At 34.8% G+C, this 21,864-nt stretch overlaps 2 protein-coding genes across 2 annotated transcripts; both read left to right on the top strand.

Moving 5' to 3' along the window:
• Positions 1-3,395: 3,395 nt before the first annotated feature.
• Positions 3,396-6,569, top strand: LOC105490886 (beta-defensin 110). The gene is made up of 2 exons (XM_011756855.3): positions 3,396-3,522; positions 6,286-6,569. The coding sequence occupies exons 1-2, from the start codon at positions 3,468-3,470 to the stop codon at positions 6,432-6,434; spliced, it is 204 nt and encodes a 67-aa protein (XP_011755157.1). The 5' UTR covers positions 3,396-3,467; the 3' UTR covers positions 6,435-6,569.
• Positions 6,437-16,659, top strand: LOC112428223 (beta-defensin 110-like). The gene is made up of 2 exons (XM_071096121.1): positions 6,437-6,512; positions 16,353-16,659. Exons 1-2 carry the CDS (start codon positions 6,437-6,439, stop codon positions 16,484-16,486), a joined length of 210 nt encoding a protein of 69 aa, XP_070952222.1. The 3' UTR covers positions 16,487-16,659.
• Positions 16,660-21,864: the final 5,205 nt, after the last annotated feature.

Below are 21,864 nucleotides of genomic sequence, written 5' to 3' on the forward strand. Positions count from 1 at the left end.
TGGCCTAGACTGCCTTTCAAGTTTATTTAGGGTCCAGGACACTTTAGACTGCAGCGGCAAGGCTTGCCAAGAATCAAATCCTACCTTCTGGCTAGGGCTGGTTTCAATACTCCTTCCATGAGTGGGCATCAGCTGGGTTCAACCCGGTTTTGCTTTCTACTGTGCCAGAGCAGCACTGAGTTCAATGCAGTGTCTCACAATTGCTGTTCTCTCTCTCTCTCAAGCACACGATTCTTTCTCTGCACCACTCAGCTACTGTCAAGGGATGAAAAAGGGGGGTGGTATCTGTGATTTAAGACTGTTTCTCATACCCTCTTGCAGTGCCTCTTTCAGCGTGAAATTAAAACCAGGTGCTGTGAGTGCTCACCTGATTTATTTATGAAGGTGCTTTTTTTTGTTTAGATAGTTGTTAAATTGATGCCCTTGCAGTTGGGGGTGGTAAGGGGACTCGAAGTGAAGTCTTCTCTTCCACCATCTTGCTCCAACCTTCGTCAGTTTCTTGATAGTAAGTTTTGAAATTAGGAAGGGAAGTGTGAGTCCTCCAACTTTGTTCTTTTTCAAGATGATTTCTGCCATTTAGGTTTCTTGCATTTTCATATGCATTCACTGTATCTCATATGTTTTGGCACATTATGTTTTTGTTATTATTCATACTAAGCTTATTCTAGTTCATCTTTGGATTTACTTTTGAACCAGTGATTATTTTGGAGTGTATTACTTAATTTTTAGTTATCTGTAAATTTTTTATTTTTCTTCAGTTACAGATTTTAAATTTATTACATTGTAGTCTGTGAAGGTACCTTGTATAATTTCAATGTTTTAAATATATTGACACTTGTTTTGTCACCTAATATATGACTATCCTAGAGAACGTTCCATATTCATTTGAACAGAATCTGTATTTTGCTTTTGATGGATGGAATGTCCTACAGGTATCTGTTGGTTTAGTTAGTGTACAAGGTTGCTAAACATTTTTTGTTTCCTTACTGGTCTGTCTAGTTTTTGTATCCATTATTGAATGTGGGGTATTATTGACCTCAAGTATTATTTTTATTTTCTATCTATTTTTCCTTTCAATTCTGTCATGTTATTACTTCTTGCATTTCAGAGCTTTTATGTTAGGTACGTAAATGTTTGTAATTTCTCTACATTCTTGATGGATTGACCATTTTACTATTATACAATGTTATTCTTTGTCTCTAGTAACAATTTTTTTCTTAAAGTCTATTTTCTCTTAGGTCAGTTTAGTCTCTCCAGTTCTCTTTTGCATAGGATATCTTTTCCATTCTAATAGCAAAACCAATTGGAAAGGGATAAATGCTCTGTATTAGAGATACAGTTACCTTTTTTTTTTTCTTTTTAACCTATGTCAATAGAGTACTTTCTATTCATAGGAATCCTTTCTTAGTCTTCTTTATGTTTTCTGACTACAACAAGATGAAATCAATTCAAAATAGATTTGAAATCAATAACTTAACTCTGAATTAGTGCTCAATAGTATTTGTTGAGTAAGTGTTGCATAGTGATATACTGAAGTGGTCTTCCTCCTATCAGCTAATGCTGCCCTCTCAATTTTTCTTTACTTTCCCAGAAAGGAAACAGATGAGTCAAGTTCCCCATATTTGATTTAATTCAAAAGTTGTTATTTTTATTTCATAATATGAAGCATCTGTTGCAAAGGATAACAATTACTAGGTAAATAAGTTCATCTATCTTGATTTTACTTTTCTCATCAGTAATATGAGTATATTTGATTAGAAACTCTAAGCAGCTTTAAATTCTTTATTAATGTATGCTGAAGATTCTATGACTCTGTGAAACATTTTTCTTAGATATTATGGAATTAATGAGTTAGGTTTCCAAGACTAATATATGGCCCCTTTCAGCAGCATTAGCATTCAATGATCTTGTTAGAAAAGCAAATTTTAGTCCCCATTCCAGATCTACTAAATCAGAAATACTGGGGGTGGAACCTTGCAATCTGATTTTAGCAAGCTTTCTAGAGGATTCTGGTGCAGCTAAAGTTTAGGAACCACTGTCCTAAAAATTATCTTAACTATGTGGTAGGAAATAATTGATTCATTGATTTCTTCCTGTTTTTTTTTTTGTTGTTGTTGTTTTTTTTTTGATAGGAAGTCTCGCTCTTGTACCCCAGGCTGGAATGCAATGGCATGATCTCAGCTCACTGCAACCTCTGCCTCCCGGATTCAAGCGAGTCTCCTACCTTGGACCCCTGAGTAGCTGGGATTACAGGTGCCTGCCACAATGCCCGGCTAATTTTTGTATTTTTAGTAGAGACGGGTTTTCACCATGTTGGCCAGGCTGGTCCAGAACTCCTGACCTCAGGTGATCCACCCACCTCGGCCTCCCAAAGTGCTGGGATTATAGGCATGAGCCACCACACCTGGCCAATTGTTTTTCTTTATAGCGTCAGCTTCTGAGTACCCGGCAAAACTTCCAGCTCTTGTAAGCATGCAATTTAGATCCGATATGAAACTTTCGGTTCCATAAACAGAATTAAAATGTTGAACCTGAAATTTTGAAATCAGATGACTATAGAAAATTTATAAATCATACAAAGACTTGGCCGGGCATAGTGGCTCATGCCTGTAATCCCAGCACTTTGGGAATCTGAGGCGGGTGGATCATGAGGTCAGGGGTTCGAGGCCAGCCTGACCAACACGGTGAAACTCCGTCTCTACTAAAAATACAAAAATTAGTCAGGCGTGGTAGCAGGCACCTGTAATCCCAGCTACTCAGGAGGCTGAGGCAGGAGAATCACATGAACCTGGGAGGCAGAGGTTGCAGTGAACTGAGATGGTGCCACTGCACTCCAGCCTCGGTGACAGAGCCAGACTCCATCTCAAAAAGTAAATATAAATAAATAAATAAATAAATAGACTTATATAGAATATTTCCCACATTTTTAGTGAATCCTGAATTTACTGATTATTTAAATAGTTGTGTCTTATATTAATTGAAATAAAGTCATTTAATCTCCCTGGTTCTCTTGTTTTATCAGTAAAACAAAACTGATCTCAGTGAAGACTTTTTCTGTAAAATCTTATGATTCAAGCATTCAACAGTTTTATACTAAGGCATTAGAATGTTTAATATTACATATAACACAGAATAGAGAAGCTGATTACTATAACATTTAGCAATCCAAACACATATCCCCTATAAATAAAAGTCTCTTAAAAACTGTGTTTTCATGAAAGTCTAGTTAAGGTTACACAGCAGGTTTTACTTTTATGAGAACAATTTAATAATACTTTTTGAGTTCATGTTCTTTGAGTGTGGCACTATTCAGCCAAGCATATAAATGTTCTTGCTCTTGATAAGCCTCAGTAGTTAAAAGTACTTCCCCGGAGAATCTATAAATAAAAGGGATCTCTGTTTCCTTATTTCAAAACAGCTGACTTGAAAAAGGTCTGTTGACACTTTTTTTTAAGAAGCTCTCTACCATGAAGATTCAACTTTTTTTCTTTATTCTGCTCTTTTGGGTCACAGTTTCACAAGGTAATATGCAAATATTTATGGGGATTTATACTAACAAGTTTGAGAAGACGTAAGTTGTTTTTTGATAAAAGTATGATAATAACATAGAGATTAAAACATCATTTCACAAAAATGCAATGTGGTATTTTAGATTGGACTCCAGAATGGATAATAAAGAGAATAGTGAAAAACAGACAAGAGCAACACGTATGAAAACTGGCAAAATTTGAATAGAGCATAACTTAGTAGATACTACTACATGAATATTAATTTCTTAATCTTAATTAACGTTACCAAGATTATGCAATATATAATATAAGGGGAAGCTGGCTTCTACCAACTTTGCAACTCTTCTGTAAATCTAAAATAATATTATAACAAAAAGTGGTGTGGGAGATAAATGGAGGGAGATTTTACTTTGCTGAAAGTGATGCTCAGAGATTTCAGACAGAAGATTGGACTTGAACAATGTATTTGAGGGCAGAAATAATAATTTTTGAAATATCACAGTATCACTAGATCAGTGGTTCTCAGAGAGGAGTGAGTTTGTGCTCAAGGGAACATCAGGCAATGTCTAGAGACCTTTTAGCTCATCACAACTTGTACTACTGGCATAGTACCAGTTGTAGATAGAGCCCAGGATGCTGCTAAATAGCCTACAATGCACAGAACAGCCCCTTAGAGCAAAGAATTGTCCTATCCAAAAGGTCAATATTGCTTAGAATAAGACGCCCTGCCCTTGAGCTTGGCATCCAGTTGACAGGGAGTATATTTAATTGATACTATAATGCTTGCAAAGGAGATTAGCAACCCAAGGACACAAGCTGGAGAACATAGGTAGAGGTCAGAATGAGGAGAAAACAGACAATAATGTTTTAGAAAGGTGAAACAAGACAAAGAATGAATAAGAGAAGGGGTGGGGTCAGTCCAAGGTGGAATCATGGACAGCAGTGCCAAATGTGACAGAACTCTTGTCAAAAGTGAGTATAATCCAGGTGTATGTCACTGGCCATCACTTATGGGTTTGATAATCATAACTCCTCAGAAAATGTAGAATAAGTAATGATCTTTAGAAGTGAATATTTAAATTATGCAGATTAACTAGATGTTCTTCTATGCTTTTGTTTCTTTAAGTTGCTTCATACTCTGAATTGCTTCAGTTACATTGAGAAGAAAGTCAATATTCATAGCAGGACTTGGTTTTATAGCCACTATACCAATGACATAGATAATGTAGCTCTGAGTCTATGTATTAGCTGACAGATATTACTACTTACCATCACTTATCAGCTGTTGGAAATGGAGACAGACTGCCTAGGCAAAGAGCCCTGGCCTCTGAGAAGACCAAGCAATAATTAATAGCAGGAAACAGTGGCATAATTTATTTGTTTTCATATGTGAAAATATTAAATCTATCCTTTGGTCAAGAATTTGATGTGCCTCCAAAAAAAAAAAAAAAAAAAAAAGACTGAGAAACAAATGACTTCTGAAAATGCATCGGGCAGGGTACAATTTAAAATATAAAATAAATTTTTTGACTTGGTACAATTTAAAATATAAAATAAAAAATATTTGGATTGGAATAGATCATATAGCCGATCAAACCAATGTCCCCCAAACCCCTAAATACAATCGATTCTAAATAAGAAACTTCTAGTGAGATTCCATCTTTAAGTTAACAAAACAAAACATACATCTTTTCTTACAGCTTTGACTATTACAAAGTTATTTTTGTATTGTGTCAAATTTTGTGTTTCTTATAATGTGCAAATTTTAGTTGCAGTTTTGCTCTCCTGGACATGTCTTCTTGTGACTCTAGCTACAAATCCCTCACTCATTCTTTCATGATTGATGAGCAAAGATAAAGCCAGAGTAGGAGTTAACAAACTTTTTCTAGAAATAAGTGAGACAACCAATACTTAAGGTTTTATGAACCCTAAGATCTCAACTGCATTATTTTAATGCAAAAACAGTTATAGACAATGTGTAAGTGGGTGCATCTGTGTGCCACTAAAATTATTTCCAAAAACAGGTGGCAGGCTGGATTTGGGCCCCTGACAATAGTTTATTGATTGCTAGTCAAAAGATTTAACAGCACAAACAGTAATTGTGATAAATTCTTGGTAAGTTATTATTTTAGAAACTTTGTGGTGAAAGAAGAGAAAGGTAACACTGGTAATTTCAGAAATCATGTAATGGTCAACAATGGCTCCACTTTTTTTTTTTTTCTTTATCAATGTTGTTATTAGACACACGTCTGAGTTACATAATTTCTTCGGGGAAATAAACCCCAAATATTCAGGGGAGTTGCAGGAATTTAGACAAGTTATCCAGCGTTGCCTAGCTCTCGACATTTTAGAGAAGCAAAATCAAGCTACAGTGAAAATCACTTGAAGAGGAATTCATAAAGCACAACATTCAGTCTAAATAATGTTAGTGAGAGCAGAGAACAGGCTGCTCAAATGTAATTAGATGATCGTAGAGACAGAGTCTGACCAAAAGATAAATTATGGTCACTTTTCTTCCATTGATTTTGGGAACCATCCTGGGTCACTGCCCAGTTTCTTGTAAGACAGAAAGTGGAAACACCTAACTTAGGTCCAAGACCCTTTTTATTTCTAGAATGTAGCTTGCACCAAGGGACAGTAAATTGACTTAATCTTTCCTCCATAGGTAGGTGGACGTGTTCACTCTATAATCTTTTGCTTCATGGACCTTCTCCTTTTAAATCATAGATGTGTCATAGCTAGATGGCTAATTTCAGTCATTCTTCCCTTCTTACAGCCAAAAAGAAATATCCTGAGTATGGTAGCTTGGACTTGAGGAGAGAGTGCAGAATGGGTAATGGTCGATGTAAAAATCAGTGTCATGAAAATGAAATTAGGATTGCTTACTGCATAAGACCTGGAACTCATTGCTGCTTGCAGCAGTAACGATGACAGAAGAAAAGAGTCACAAGCTCGAAGAAGAGAAGACCAGTGTTATTAAGTTTTCCCAGCACATCCTTCAAGGCCTGTGTGTCTCTATAATACACGAGAACTAAATAAAACTTAATGTTGAACCATTCAGAAGTGATCATATGTCACGCTCATATCTGGTGCCTTTACATTACACTTTTCTCCTGATTTGTTGGTACCAGAAGTAGTGGGACTTATTTTATGCAAGTTCCTCAAGTTTTCTGTGCTTCATGTTCCACAAGTTTTATGTGCCTTGTGTTAGTTGCCATAAGTAAGGTTGTGGGAAACCCTAAGTCAAAGAATTGGGTAAGCTTATGTCTAAGATACAAGCTTCCAGTAGAAATGCACTGTTATTTTATTAGATACTATTCCACAGATTACCCCCATGTAAATACATAAATCCACCGGGCTTGGGAGACTGGACATTGAGAGGGCAGATCTTTATTGTGAGAGAGACAGAGCTGAAGTGAAAGAATCACGAGTGTAAGAATGGAAGACAAGGGAAAAATCACAACCAGGTTCAATTTCTACTCTTATTTATTATTTAGTAAAGACAAATGTGTATCAAGAAATAAGAGAGGTAGTAAAAAGAAAGGAGAAGAATTTCAGAAAGAAGAGGAGAAAATAACTGAAAATTTAGACCAAAAAAGTCAAAAACTATGACTAATAGTTTAATGCAGCTATTCAGTCCTGAGAAATGACTATTTCTGAGGAGATACATGACAAAAGGAAGCAGCAATAACCTTCACTTTTCAATTTCACTCTGCCTCAGTTCCTCTACTACTGCCTCTGAGGATCCACAGTATTCCTCCCTAAAACAGCTCAGTGATGCATCTGTACCATTTGTTTTCCTTTCAGAAGAGCTAATTCTGGAATACAATTTAAACATATTAATTCAAAACTCTTAAGAAACATCGTCAATACCACAACATAATAATAAAACAGAATCCTCTCTTCCTACCCCTCAAAATAAAATTAAATAATCTTTTGGCAAATTAAAGAAAAATGAAAGGTATTAAATCATACATATAGGTCAGACTTACACTCAAAAGGAGATGGTAAATCAAGAAATTCCAGGGACTTGCCGCTCTCTTGATATTTTTGTTATGGTCTCTCTGTGGATCCAGTCTATTCTTCAAACGTAGATGTGAGATCTAAGTATGCTCATTCTAAGCGTTATCTACAACAAGCCATGAACGGGGAAATTTTTTTCTCTATTCAGATAAAATTTACATAGTCTTTGATTGTTTTGTGTTTTCTTGTATAAATATCTTCAAAAGTATCTTTACAATATTTATAACAGGGTTTCTCAACCTCGGCACTGTTGATATTTTGGTCCAGGTAATCTTTGTTGTGGGAGCTATTCTGCTCATTATATGTTTTTCAGCATTCTTACCTCCTACCCTCTAGATGCGAATAGCACACTTTCTCCCAATTGTGATAATCAAAACTGTCTACCTGTATTGCCAAACATCCTCTTTGGGGGAGGGGACAAATTTACACTTGGCTGAGAACTACTGATTTATGAAGTCAAGTACCCACTGTCACAAAAATTTAAAAATGGCCGGGCACCGTGGCTCAAGCCTGTAATACCAGCACTTTGGGAGGCCGACACGGGCGGATCACGAGGTCAGGAGATCGACACCATCCTGGCTAATATGGTGAAACCCCGTCTCTACTAAAAATACAAAAAACTAGCCGGGCGAGGTGGTGGGCGCCTGTAGTCCCAGCTACTCGGGAGGCTGAGGCAGGAGAATGGCGTAAACCCGGGAGGCGGAGCTTGCAGTGAGCTGAGATCCGGCCACTGCACTCCAGCCTGGGCGACAAAGCGAGACTCCGTCTCAAAAACAAAACAAAACAAAACAAAACAAAAATTTAAAAATGACAATGGAAACAATAAAAAAAAAAGTGAGATTTTCAAGTGGCCAATTACATTTTCTGTGTTTTATGAGAAATAGTTATCTATTTAAATTTTTTATATATTATGTATGGACTAGAGGTGATATATTGGTGGCTCCAGAAAGAAAAATTGGCCTAACTAGTGGATAATGAATGTATTAGCTATGTCAAGAAAGAGATTAGTAAAAATAAATGCTTAAAATGAAAGTTATGGAAGTTTGATTTTTATTTATTTTACCTAAGTAGAGACTGAGCCATCACTGCACCAAGACCTCTAAAGCAGAACTGAGAGGCCTAATACTATTAATATGGGGAAAATAAGAGTTGAGTTTGTTAGGAGCCAGCAAGAAGATGAGAGATTTTCTAAAAAACGCGTGAGGCATATCTGCACATAAATTAGGCTGTGCTAAAACTACTGGTGTACTCTCTTTCAGTGCTTGACAGAGAGCATGAAAACCATCTAAATTTCTAAGATAGCCTTTACTTGTGTTCAGTACATTTAAGCCATCAGCCTCTGCCTTCAGCTCAAGGAACAAATGAAAGAAACTTAAAGGAGAATGTGAACCTACGTGCATCAACCTCAAAATTTTTTTTTTCCTAAGGAAATCTTTTAAGTGTTTTCCGTGTCAAAAAAAAAAGTCTGAAAACTCTAGAAACCCCTTTGATGAAGTTCTTCAGCCTGCTTCCTTAAAAAGATAAAGGTGTTACTAATTATTCTGCCCCCAGAATTTACATGTGTCTAAGTTTGTAATTTATTAACAAAAGGAAGGCAAAAAAAATGCTTAAAAATGGAAAGATTTCTGGTGATTTTCTTGCTGATACATTGTAATTTTTATTGTGTGAACTTACAAAAGAACTAGATAATGTTAAACTAATTCATTCTAAAACCTGAGAGTTTTGTATTTTTCCCTCCTATGGCCCACAATATAAATTTTCATGACACTCTGTATTTTCCTTCACATTTAGTTTTTTGTGAGTCTTGAGCAGTGACTCTGATAAAAGAGTTGCCACCAAGTGTTGGAATTTTTGCTGTTATTTGGTAGTTCAATACCCATATGAATCAATTAAAAGCAGTATATTGAAATTAGAGTTATCACCATCAAATTCTCACACGAACTAGGAAGAGAGAAATTAGACTCCTACCTGATATAATGTATTCAAACCCAACCTATTTCAGTATTTACTTTACCTCAATGTCCTTGGGCAAGAACAAAATCTAATTCCAATTAGCAATGTACTTATTCAGGCAACTTTTCATAAGTGGATTACTTCTTCCCAGGTTTAATGTCATGGGTTTTGGATTTAGAGATTGAAAAATTATAGCTCCTGGCTTAAGGAACTGATATTGATTGACTACAAACTGATTTTTAAGTAATATCCAACTTGATAGGGTTCACAAATGAATAAGGCATGGAATATTCTTCCAAAAGATCAATGTCAATTTGTAATACGGATAATACATAGGTTAGACTACATTCAACATATTCTCCCTCATTTATTTACCAATTCAATAAACATCTATTGAACACCTACTATGTGTCAGAGTACAATATGACTGGGACACATAAAAAAAACGAAACTAACAATGTTCTTTGTTTTCATGGAGCTCATAGTATAGTGAGTGGATACAAATATAAACAGTAAATACAAGAAATAAGCAGATTATCTATTATATTACAAGGCGACAAGTGTTAGAGAAAAGGAAACAAAGTAGAATGTAGTGACCCACAATCCTGGCCTATAGTAATTTTAAATATGATTTGTCATGGAGCCCTATTGTAAAGGCTGAAAGAAGTGTTCATAAAAGCACATCTGGAATGTGTGGGGGAACACCTGGGAGAAAAGAATTGCTGAGAAGAGTAATTCAGGAGGTGAGTCCTGGGAGAGGAAGTTGGAGAGAAAATATCTTGACAAATTGATTACCCAGGGATTTTAAGGAGTTAGAAAAGATCTTGACTTTTATTCTGAGAGCAATTCAAAGGGGAGAGACATAATTTGAATTTTTTAAAGGTCTTTCTGAAGTTATTAAAATAATATAAGTAGTAAATAATATAGGTGGTAAATTATATTAACTAAGTCCATAATAATACAAGCAATGAGGAATGGATGTAGAATTCTGGATCTGTTAAAGGTAGAGTTAGCTAGATTTCATGAGGGAGTAAATTTTGCCTGTGGCAGACAGAGGGGTAAAGAATGACTCCAAGATTTCTTGTCTGAGCAATTGGAAAGATTGAGCTGTGCCATTGACTAAAATGAGAAGGATACTAGGTGTAACAAATTTTGGTTGGACAATTGATCCAATTTTGGACGTGTAAAGTTTGTCATATCAAATAGATTTAGCAAGTGGTTAAGAGAAGAGACAGAAAATGAGAGTGGAGACAGTAATCTTTTGCGTTGGCAAGACAGGATGACATCTAATGCAGAGATTAAGGGATTAGCTCTTCATTAGAGCATGGGGATGCTTTATTCATTCATAAACAGGAAGGGCAGAATACACAGAGTCAGATGCTGATTGGTAGATTAATTTGGTATTGAAAGTCTGTGGAGAGTCTCAGGAATCTTCAATTGGATCATTGAATTGAAGGGAGCAAGATCATTAGCTGAGAGTGAAGACAGGAAGTATGTTTTGAAATTGCAAGGAGAGCTGAGAATTTGTAAAGGCGTTTTCAAGGAGTGTGTAAGTTGAGTAGGCTGTAGGTATTCTTCACAACTGTCCTGTTTCTGGCATCTTTTCTCCGTTATTTGTTGAAGATTTCATTTATTCTTATATATTTGAACACATATGACTTTGCCATTCTGTGAATCAAATATTCTTAAAAATTTTTCCAATGTTATATGGTTCTAATTAGTAAACACAGATATTCTCAAGTCTCTTTCATCTTACAAAAATCCTCCCATAGTTTTTTCTTAATTTTTCTTCAAGCCACTTTCTAATCTGCCTTATTCTCTTCTTCATCAAATTTCTTGAAAAGAATCTTAGACCCATAGTCTTCACTTAAGTAACTCATTTACACTCTTCCCACCAATAATTCACTCACATCAATTAACTGAAACTCCTCTTGCTCATGTTATAAATGTTTCATAAAGCAAACTCAAAGGTTTACTTTAATCATTTATCTTTCTGGACTTATGAACACATGCTAGAATTGACTGCTATTTTGACAATTATCAATTGAATTATCTATTTTTGATAGCCTTCAAAATGTCAATGGCCTTCAATGTCTTGTCCCTGAATCCCCTTTCCTCTTATTTTTATGTGCTTTCTCTGTATTGTCTTGTTAACGCCAATGACTTCTCCTATCAAATCTTTTTCTCAACCTCTGTCTTAAACCACAAAACTGTATTTATTACTACTTCGTGAACCTACTGGATAGCCTCCAAATTCTTTATCATAATGCGTTCAAAATGAACTCATGTTACTCACAAGGGCTAAAATCTGTTCCATGTCTTTTATTCTGTTTCAGTATCAAACATACATCCTAAAGGCCAAAACATTGTCATTTCATAATCAGTCACGCAGTCTTACAAGCTAAAAGACTTCTGGTTATTGCTTCTCTATGTTCCAGTTTCCTTTCCCCGCAAATCCAAAACTTATCTATTGGGCTACTTCTCATTCAGAAATATCTTCTAGTTTAACTTTCTCCTCTTTATTTTCATTAACTTAATTATCTTATTCATCGTTTCTCATTTAGACTGTTTTAATAAACTTCAACATAGATTTCCTACTACAAAAATTTCTCTACTTCCTCCCTTAAGAGAAAAAAAAGTTGGAAAGGTGCTTAAAATCTCATCAGTTTTACCACTCCATTCATGATAATATTCAACTCCTTAGCTTGGTAGGGCCTTTTGCCACCTTTGCCCTGCTTGACTTTCTAAAGTTCACATCCATATGATTTCTATTGTGCTAAAAGGTCATACCATTCTGCATAGATCATACATTCTTTAAAACACAGTATCTATGTTGAGGATACATCTTTTTGCTTGTAAGACCTTCTCCACAATTTCAGGAAAATATGCTTTTATATTTTGAAGATTCAGCCACCTGTCAGCTCCTTAGTGAAGCAATGAAACATATATTGCTTTTGAGTCCAACAAACCTAGCTTTGTTTGCTACTTGCTCTCCTACTCCCTCTGAATCCTTATGCAGAGCTGAATTGAACTATCCTTATATATGAAATGGGAAATGTTATTGGAGGAGTAAATCAAAAAATAAATATAACTGGCTTAGAAAAGAATCTGAAAGCTAGGGAACACTTAATAAAACCTAGCTATTAGTAGTGGCTGTGGTAGTAGCAGTTAAAGTAGTAATAGTCAAAATAGACTACTCCAGGAAGAGTTTACAACTCTTTCTTTTATGATGCAAGGACATTTTGCTTATATCTCAGAATTGCCTTTAAAAGTGATGCATTTTTTTTCTCATCTATGTCATCATCTCCCAACAAATAGTAGTTGTCTTTTGAGGAAGAAGAGCTTAAATGTTTTATCTATTTTTGTCCCCACCTAGCACAGGACCAACACAACATATTTGCTGACTAAATGTGTGTATGAATCACAAAGAAAGCATTCTCTTCATTTAGCAGTAAAAGTAGAGAAAAATATGTAAATTAAGAAAAGTTTATTTTAATCTGCTATAAATCTATAAATTATTCATTTACAATGACAATGAAAACTTGCTTCATAAAATTATGGGCCAAACAATATTTCCTTATCTATTTTCTCATTTGATTGCCACACAACCCTCTGAAGTATTATTAAATGCATTTTTTCAGTTAAGGAAACTGCAAATATAGGGCTTAAGTCATTTGCTAAGCTGATAGGAAATAACTGATGAATAATTTGTAATAAAGCATAGAAAGTTTTTTATTATATAATATGAATTAGGTCCCTATCTATAATAACGTATGTATTCACTCACTCTTTTTTTCCAGTTATTTATTGTATTTATTGAGTATTTTGTTTCAAGCATTTTGCTATGTGCTGAAATAAATCAGTGAATGAGGTATACAGTGGCCCTGGCCTACTGTAACTTTCAGACCAGAAGTTTGTGGTTAAACTATAGCAAAAAGTCATAGCAGGAATTAAACACTAGTAACAATGTGATAGCAGGGCATAAACAGTGAGTAACAGTGCTCCACTTAGGGTAAGGCTTTATAAGGTTTTAGCATGAAATCCAAAAGACAAATAAAGACAAAGGGAATGAGAATGACCTGATTTTGAAGGCTTATTAATTTTTTAACACCTTAAGAGCAGCCTGCATGTTTTATCTCATTATATCTTTTGAAATTTCAGTAAAACCTCAATGTAATGAGGAAACTGAAATCCAGTGATCTAAATCATTTGTCCTATATAGCAAAATGACAAATAAAATATCCAAGCATGAAACTTAATTCTATCTGATTTTGAAAGATCATACCTTTTCAAACTTTCTACTGATCCCATAGCCTTGCTTCTGCCTTGACTTCAGCTTCTATCCAGCAAGAGCAAACATCCTCCAAAACATAACTCTTTTTACTTTCAACACTGCCTCCCTCTACTTTCAACTCTGCACTTATGGATGACATTTCCAGGAGCATCATGAGGTAGGTGAAGCAGTCACCCTCAGAGACGTTATTTGCGAGGAGATGGAGAGATATATGCCAGACACTTCACTTGGGAGAGTGAAAAACTCTACATACCGCTTGGAAAAACTAACATTGAGTCATGGATACCACTGAGCTTTCAACCTCTAGTTTTCTAACAGATTTGTTCCCATCTGCGTGCATGCAGGATTGTGTTGATGTCCACAGCACATCTCCACTCTATTTGTGGTACCTCACTCTTGATAAGACTCCCAGAAACCTTTTGGAATATATTCTCCTGACTGAGGCCCCAAACTAGCATTTGAATTTCTCTCTTTTTTATGAAAAATAGTTATCATGGGCTCAATTTCTCTAGTGATGTACAAAATGTGCAGAAGTATAAGTGAATGAAAGAGATACTACCCATCTTTCCTCCAAACAATTTGTTTTTACATGGTGTGTATCACCCAGTTTCATCTCGCATAGATACTCATGCACTTATGGATGACAATTGTATAGCATTCAACACCTTAAAATTGTTTTTATATATACCTCATAATCAATTTTCATAACAATACAAAGAGATGTTATTCTCATTCATAATTTACACATGGCAAACCTTTGATTCTACAGTGAGCCATAATTTGCAAATAAATACTAAGCAATAGAACCAATCTTACAATGCATGCTTTTTGTTTTTATATGGTTCTATAGATTTCCTCATAACTCAAAACTTTCTTGTTCTTTAAAAAATAAAAAAGAACAAAATTAGTACATTTTAAATATTACTATTATTTCTGTAAGTCTATGCATTTTTCTAATTTGAATGTATCTTAAAAACCACCATAGATTTTGGTGATTTTAGAGTTGACAAAATATAATGACTCAGGAATGTTGATTGGCTTAAAAAGTTTCTATCCTAGCAACAGTTACAAAAAGTAAAAGCAATTAGGCATCATTGTCTTTCTGACTTCAAGTGATATCAAATATGTCTCTGAAATAACTTCAGATTTCACCAAAATTCACCAGTGGTAGGGATTCTGTCATTATAAATTAGTTTACCATTCACTAAAACATATATATATATTTATATATCAAAAATATATAATTTACATGTCATATATAGATTTACATGTCATATATATGTCTATACGTATGTGTGTGTGTGTATATATATAAATACTTTTTTACATGTCAAAATCCACCTGACAGTCTCTTCCACCTTACATTTAATTATTTTCTACTAGCTTCATTAAGGGCAATAAGTAAGTGCTTTCGAGATCTTCTCTAGTTTTTCTCTATTTCGGAACCTAATGCTTGGTGAATACTAGGTACTAAAATAAATGCCTCCCATTTTGAGTTGAAATGAAACGTTTTTCCAAATTTCAATTAGATTCTATATAGACAATTAAGTTCTATTAATAATATTACATAATTTAAATCTGAATTCAATTCAATTCATTCTCCAAATTTTAACAAAATTATTTTGCCTCATTTTTCCTGACACATATATGCACACATAACAAAATTTAATATTCAAGATATATTTCTGATAATTATGTTTATTATATTATATCATCCAGATAGGTAGAATGACTGACCACAGATAGGTAAGTACATTAATAAAATTGAAGAATAAAAATATGCCTGACTCCAAAGTCTCTTTTCTACTCCAAAGGCATTTTCAGAGAACAGTTGAATCATTAAGAACAATAAAACTTTAAAGTAGCAAAATAATTTGCCTCTATTTACTGCAGTTTAATGTATGAATAGAAAACTGTGATTGTGGAATCTCAGAACATCTTTCTTTTCATTGTCTTAGATGGTTCACAAGAAACTATAAGAGAATACTAATGTGAGGCTCCTCTTTTTACTAGATAGGCAGTGTGCAACAAAATTATGTTTCTCTATGTATATCTAAAATACTTTAGTTTTTAGTTTTCTCAATCAATTGCCCTATCAGTGAAGTCAGTACATTAGAAGTCTTCTCTAGTTTCTCTATGATTACTATTTGTGTGACCACTATGTTCAAATAGAAAAGAGATAAAGAATCAAAATAAATTATAACGATTATAGAAGGGCTTATAAATTGGCTGCAATAACAAAGTATCACAACAAATGTTTGACAAAAATACATACAATTAAGTACCAAATTGTGTGTCACTTGCTCATTATTACTGTAGATTGAGCCAGCTGAAGTTTAGTATGGATGTGAGTTGCAAGATAAGGGCATAAACATTTTGTGCCAGTGTAATGTTAGTAGCTCAGTCATTTTCTAAAGTGATTCATAAATTCTGCTACAAAACAACTTGATATTCCATTCTCTCCAACTTGCACGCACATGATCTCATAACTGTAACAGTTTTTGTCTTTCTTTAGCAAGAAAACCCCAAATCAATAATAGACTAATAACTTCAGATATTTTTCTTGATTGCAGCCAGAAACTATTTTGAACCAAAGTATAGATTTGAGAGATGCGAAAAAGTGAGAGGAATATGTAAAACGTTTTGTGATGATGTTGAATATGATTATGGATACTGCATTAAATGGAGAAGTCAGTGCTGCGTATAAACTCGGAAAAGAAGTACTATTGAGGATCAAGTCTGGAACAGAGATGCATGTTTTTCACTCAAGAGTAGGTAAAAAAAAAAATGTTTGCAACATTTAATGAAAATACACACTTTTAAATTCTAAATATATCTATTTACATACAAAGAATTTAGTCTCTGCTTATTCATTGGGGATTTTTGTATTTCAAACTGATGAACACATTAGCAAAACAAGGAAACAGACTCTAATTATGCTTATAATCTCATTATTTCCGCTTTGACTCTCAGACATTCATATTACTTATCTGAGTTACTCTGCTCCCTCTCTAAATATGTGTATGTGACCTTATTGCCAGCTTTGCTATGAGGATTATGGTTATCTTCATATATCCTGGTTTCCACACCAAAATCCCTCTAAGCCATCTACTCTTCTTTAACAGAAAATGTGTTTCTTCCCTTACAAATATGACAGCTACCAATTTTGACCTGTCTGATGTGTTTTTGCATACATTTAACAATACTATGCTTTTGAAATGATACAATTTAACACTGCTCTCTCTGTAGGGTAATTAAGCACTATTCATAGCACGGCAAAAGGATAAATAACAAGATCTGAGATACAGAGCCCCTTTTAGCCGCGTGATTCTTTTTTCAAAGAAAATCTCATAAAGAATCTCAGGAATAGGTACCTTTGTTTCAGCAGGGTAGGGCTGGTGTCTGGCTAACTCAATTTTATACCCTCAGAGAATGTGTCTAATGAAGGAAATTTCAATTTGTTTGAGGCAAGAGTTAGAATCCCATAACTACGGACAGTTTTGTGTAACAAAGCTCAGTTAGCTGATGAGTAAAGCTGACTCATAACTCAGAATAACTCCTGTTTCTAAGATCCACCATGAAATCTAGCTGAGTTAGTTTTGCCTAAGAGGATAACAGTAGACATATTTGTAGGAGGGCTGTGCAGCTGATGTTCATATGGAAAACTTGGGAAATGTTACAGTAATCCTAGGAACGATGAAGATACAGGAAAAGCAGAGATTGTGTAGTAGCAAAAATGAGAACTTTCTTGGACACCATAGGAACAATATTATTTACCCCAAAAATCTTCTCTAAGGAAGGATGGCTTTTTTGTTTCCAGCAGTAGTGCTGCAGAGGTCAGAGATGGGGTGATGTTATTTAGTTTAACAGATATGACATGTACCATGTGCTTATAATTGACTAGGTTACTGTAACTGAAATATTTAAGTTTTTTTTTACATAGATTTAGAGATATAAGGTTCCATCTAATCAAGGCAAGCAATAAATGTCTGGATAGACAGCTCTACAGAAAAATCTTACTGTTTTTGTGAAAGTACAATAATCTTTCTTACTACTTGCCCTTTGATGATAACACTATTTAACCAAGCATAGAACTCTTTTTATTCTTAATAAGCCCCAAAGAGGCAAAACTTTTCAGTTCCCTCACTTCAACACCTTACATGTGAAGAAAAGTCTTTTAATGCCTTTCTACTAATAAATTTTCTATCATGAAGATTCTTCTTTTTATTTTCTTTTTTCAAAAAAATTATGTTCTGGCCAGGCGCGATGGCTCACGCCTGTAATCCCAGCACTTTGGGAGGCCGAGGCAGTGGATCATGAGGCTAGGAGATCGAGACCATCCTGGCTAAACGGTGAAACCCCGTCTCTACTAAAAATAAAAACAAAATATATCCAGGAGTGGTGGCAGGCGCCTGTAGTGCCAGCTACTCGGGGGACTGAGGCAGGAGAATGGCATGAACCCGAGAGGCGGAGTTTCAGTGAGCCAATATCGCTCCACTGCACCCCAGCCTCCGTGGCAGAGGGAGACTCTATCTCAAAAAAAAAAAAAAAGCAACAACAAAAAAACATATATATATATATATATATATATATATATATATATATATATATATATAATGTTCTCTTTTAAGATCAGAATTTCACCAGGTAGTAGAAACTTTTATGCAGGGATATTTGTATTGCTGAATTAGAGAAGGAATCACTGGTTTATTTCTTGGCAAAATAATGATAATGCTCTAGGTATTAAAAAATCATTGCATTAATTACATCACTATTATTTAGTTACAGTTATTTAGATTCTAATCTTGTTGACACTGTAAAGTGTTGGAGAAAATATTTGAATATAGTTTTCAGCACCAAAAACTTATCTGTGGTAATAGTGTGTAGCTAGAGTAAGGACTGTTTACGTTTTCCTTATCTTTAGCCTATTGTCAGTGAACTAATTCCCATTAAGAAAAATACTACCTTATTATTCTCTTTTGGGTACTACCAGAATATCACATCCATTGACCTTTCTTTGAGTACAACTTGTACTACCCTTCCAACTATAAGGGAACCCGAATATAGAATGTAATAGCTAATAGCTTACAAGCTTACATAAGAGCTATCTTTTAGTGGGATTTCTTTTTATCTTCCTTCTTTTTTTTATTTTTATTTCTATTTTTATTTTTTTATTTTTGAGATGGAGTCTTGCTCTGTCACCCAGGCTGGAGTACAATGGTGCAATCTTGGTTCACTGCAACCTCTACCTCCTGGGTTCAAGCAATTCTCTTGCCTCAGCCTCCCAAGTATTTAGGACTACAGGCACCCGCCACCATGCCTAGCTAATTTTTGTGTTTTTAGTAGAGATGGGGTTTCACCATATCGGCCAGGATGGTCTCGATCTCTTGACCTCGTGATCTGCCTGCCTTGGCCTCCCAAAGTGCTGGGATTACAGGAGTGTTCCCGGCTCCTGGCTGAGATTTCTTTACCTAAGAAATATGTCATCAAATCAATTATGTTGCCAGATATCCTGAATTAATGCCCAAGTACTGATTATCTGAAAATAAATAGAAGTGTTGAAGTAATTTTTATTTCAATTTTTGCTGGAATTGATGACTCATACTTTCTCATGTGTTCCCTGATACACCACCAGCTCCTTGAAAAATCCCTGGCACATGGTATACACTCAACAGATAACTGTTAAATAAATGTTGCCCAAAGTTGTATTGATTTTCCTTTTCCAGCTGTTCCTGAATTCTCTTTTTCTTTATCAGCAAAAATGTGATTTAAAATTGATTCAATTTCCTGACCTTTGCCTAAATCTTTCCTTTTTTAATTTTATTATCTTTCATTTTATTTTATTTTCATTTCTCTTGTCTCTTAAAATCTCATTTTTTTCATTTTTATTCTTTCATATCAAGTTAAAGATTCGTGGTTAAAAAAATAGGCAAGTTATTTCATCACTTGGGACCTCATTTTTTAACCTGTAACATGAAAGAATTGGATTAGATTTTCTATACATCATCTTATATTTATCTTGACTCTATATAGTAGGCATCAAAAAAAACTATAGCTCATGGACAGAATTTGGCCCTTCTTTCATATTTCCTGTGAATTAAGAATTATATTTACAGATTAACATTTATAACTGATTGGATAAGACAAACATCATCTTATCATCAATCTTTGCTTGATGAACCTCAATCAAAATGTTGAATAAGAATTCTCATTAGTTGATCTGTATTCAAAAAGATAATGTGCACCATCATTATTAAAATATATTGTTTTTTGTCAATTGAAAATTTATGGAAATTTGTTTTCTCTCATTTATTTAAGTCTCTAAATAATATCCTCAGTTTTTCTTTTTTTACTTTTTTTAAACTTTTTTTATTTTTCCGTAAGTTATTGGGGTACAGGTGGTATTTGGTTATATGAGTAAATTCTTTAGTGGTGATTTGTGAGATTTTGGTGCACCCTTCACCCGAGCAGTATACACTGCACCATATTTGTTGTGTTTTATCCCTTGGTCCCTTCCCATTCTTCCCCCAAATCACCAAAGTCCATTGTACCATTCTTATGCCTTTACTTCCTCATAACTTAGCTCCCACATATCAGTGAGAACACAGGAGTTTGGTTTTCCATTCCTGAGTTACTTCACTTAGAGTAATAGTCTCCAGTCTCATCCAGGTCACTGCAAATGCTGTTAATTAATTCCTGTTTATGGCTGCATAGTATTCCATCATATGTATATGTATATATATATTTTTATATATATGTATGTGTGTATATATATAAATATATATGCACATATATGAAACTGGTGTATATATGTATATGTGTATATATATACACATATACACACATATATACACACACATATAGACATACACACACACACACACACACACACACACACCATAGTTTCTTTATCCACTCGTTGATTGATGGGCATCTGGGTTGGTTCCACAATTTTGCAATTGTGAATTTTGCTGCTATAAACATGCATGTGCAAGTATCTTTTTCGAATAATGACCTCTTTTCCTCGGGGTAGATACCCAGTAGTGGGATTGCTGAATCAAATGGTAGTTCTACTTTTAGTTCTTTAAGGAAATCTCTACACTGTTTTCCACAGTGATTATATTAGTTTACATTCCCACCAGCAGTGTAGAAGTGTTCCCTGTTCACTACATCCACACCTACATCTACTGTTTTTTGATTTTTTGATTATGACCATTTTTGCAAGAGTAAGGTGGTATCACATTGTGGCTTTGATTTGCATTCCCCTGATAATTAGTGATGTTGAGCATTTTCCAAATGTTTGTTGGCCATTTGTTTATCTTCTTTTGAGAATTTTCTATTCATGTCCTTAGCCCAGTTTTTGATTTGATTGTTTTATTCTTACCAATGTGTTTGAGTTAGTTGTAGATTCTGGATATTAGTTCTTTGTCAGATGTATAGATTGTGAAGATTTTCTCTTTACTCTGCTGAAGGTTCCTTTTGCTGTGCAAAAGCTCTTTGGTTTAATTAGGTCCCAGCTAATTACCTTTGTTTTTGTTGCATTTGCTTTTGGGTTCTTGGTAATGAAATCCTTGCCTAAGCAAATGTCTAGAAGGATTTTTCCAATGTTATCTTCTACATATTTTTTTTTTTTTTTGAGACAGAGTCTTGCCCTGTCTTTCAGGCTGGAGTGCAGTATTGTGATCTCAGCATACTGCAACCTCCGCCTCCTGGGTTCAAGAAATTCACCTGCCTAAACCTCCTGAGTAGCTGGGATTACAGGTGCATGCCACCATGCCTGACTAATTTTTGTATTTTTAGTAGAGATGGGGTTTCACCATGTTGGCCAGTTGGTCTCGAACTCCTGACCTCAGATGGTCTTCCCACCTTGGCCTCCCAAAGTGCTGGGATTACAGGCATGAGCCACTGCGCCTGGCCATCTTCTAGAATTTTTATAATTTCAGGTCCTAGGTTTAAGTCTTTCATCCATCTTTAGTTGACTTTTGTATAAGGTAAGAGATGAGAGTCCAGTTTCATTCTCCTACATGAGGCTAGCCAATTATCCCAGCACCATTTGTTGAAAAGGGTGTGCTTTCCCCACTTGAT

The sequence above is a fragment of the Macaca nemestrina genome, chromosome 5 (assembly GCF_043159975.1).
Source record: "Macaca nemestrina isolate mMacNem1 chromosome 5, mMacNem.hap1, whole genome shotgun sequence".
In the NCBI taxonomy this organism is placed as follows: Eukaryota; Metazoa; Chordata; class Mammalia; order Primates; family Cercopithecidae; genus Macaca; species Macaca nemestrina.

Bases quoted from the DNA above. Each gene is read 5' to 3' on its own strand.
- LOC112428223 (XM_071096121.1), top strand. From the start codon at position 6,437: ATGACAGAAGAAAAGAGTCACAAGCTCGAAGAAGAGAAGACCAGTGTT. The intron at 6,513-16,352 runs GCCTGTGTGTCT...TCTTGATTGCAG, and splicing joins TTCCCAGCACATCCTTCAAG to CCAGAAACTATTTTGAACCA.
- LOC105490886 (XM_011756855.3), top strand. From the start codon at position 3,468: ATGAAGATTCAACTTTTTTTCTTTATTCTGCTCTTTTGGGTCACAGTT. The intron at 3,523-6,285 runs GTAATATGCAAA...CCCTTCTTACAG, and splicing joins TTGGGTCACAGTTTCACAAG to CCAAAAAGAAATATCCTGAG.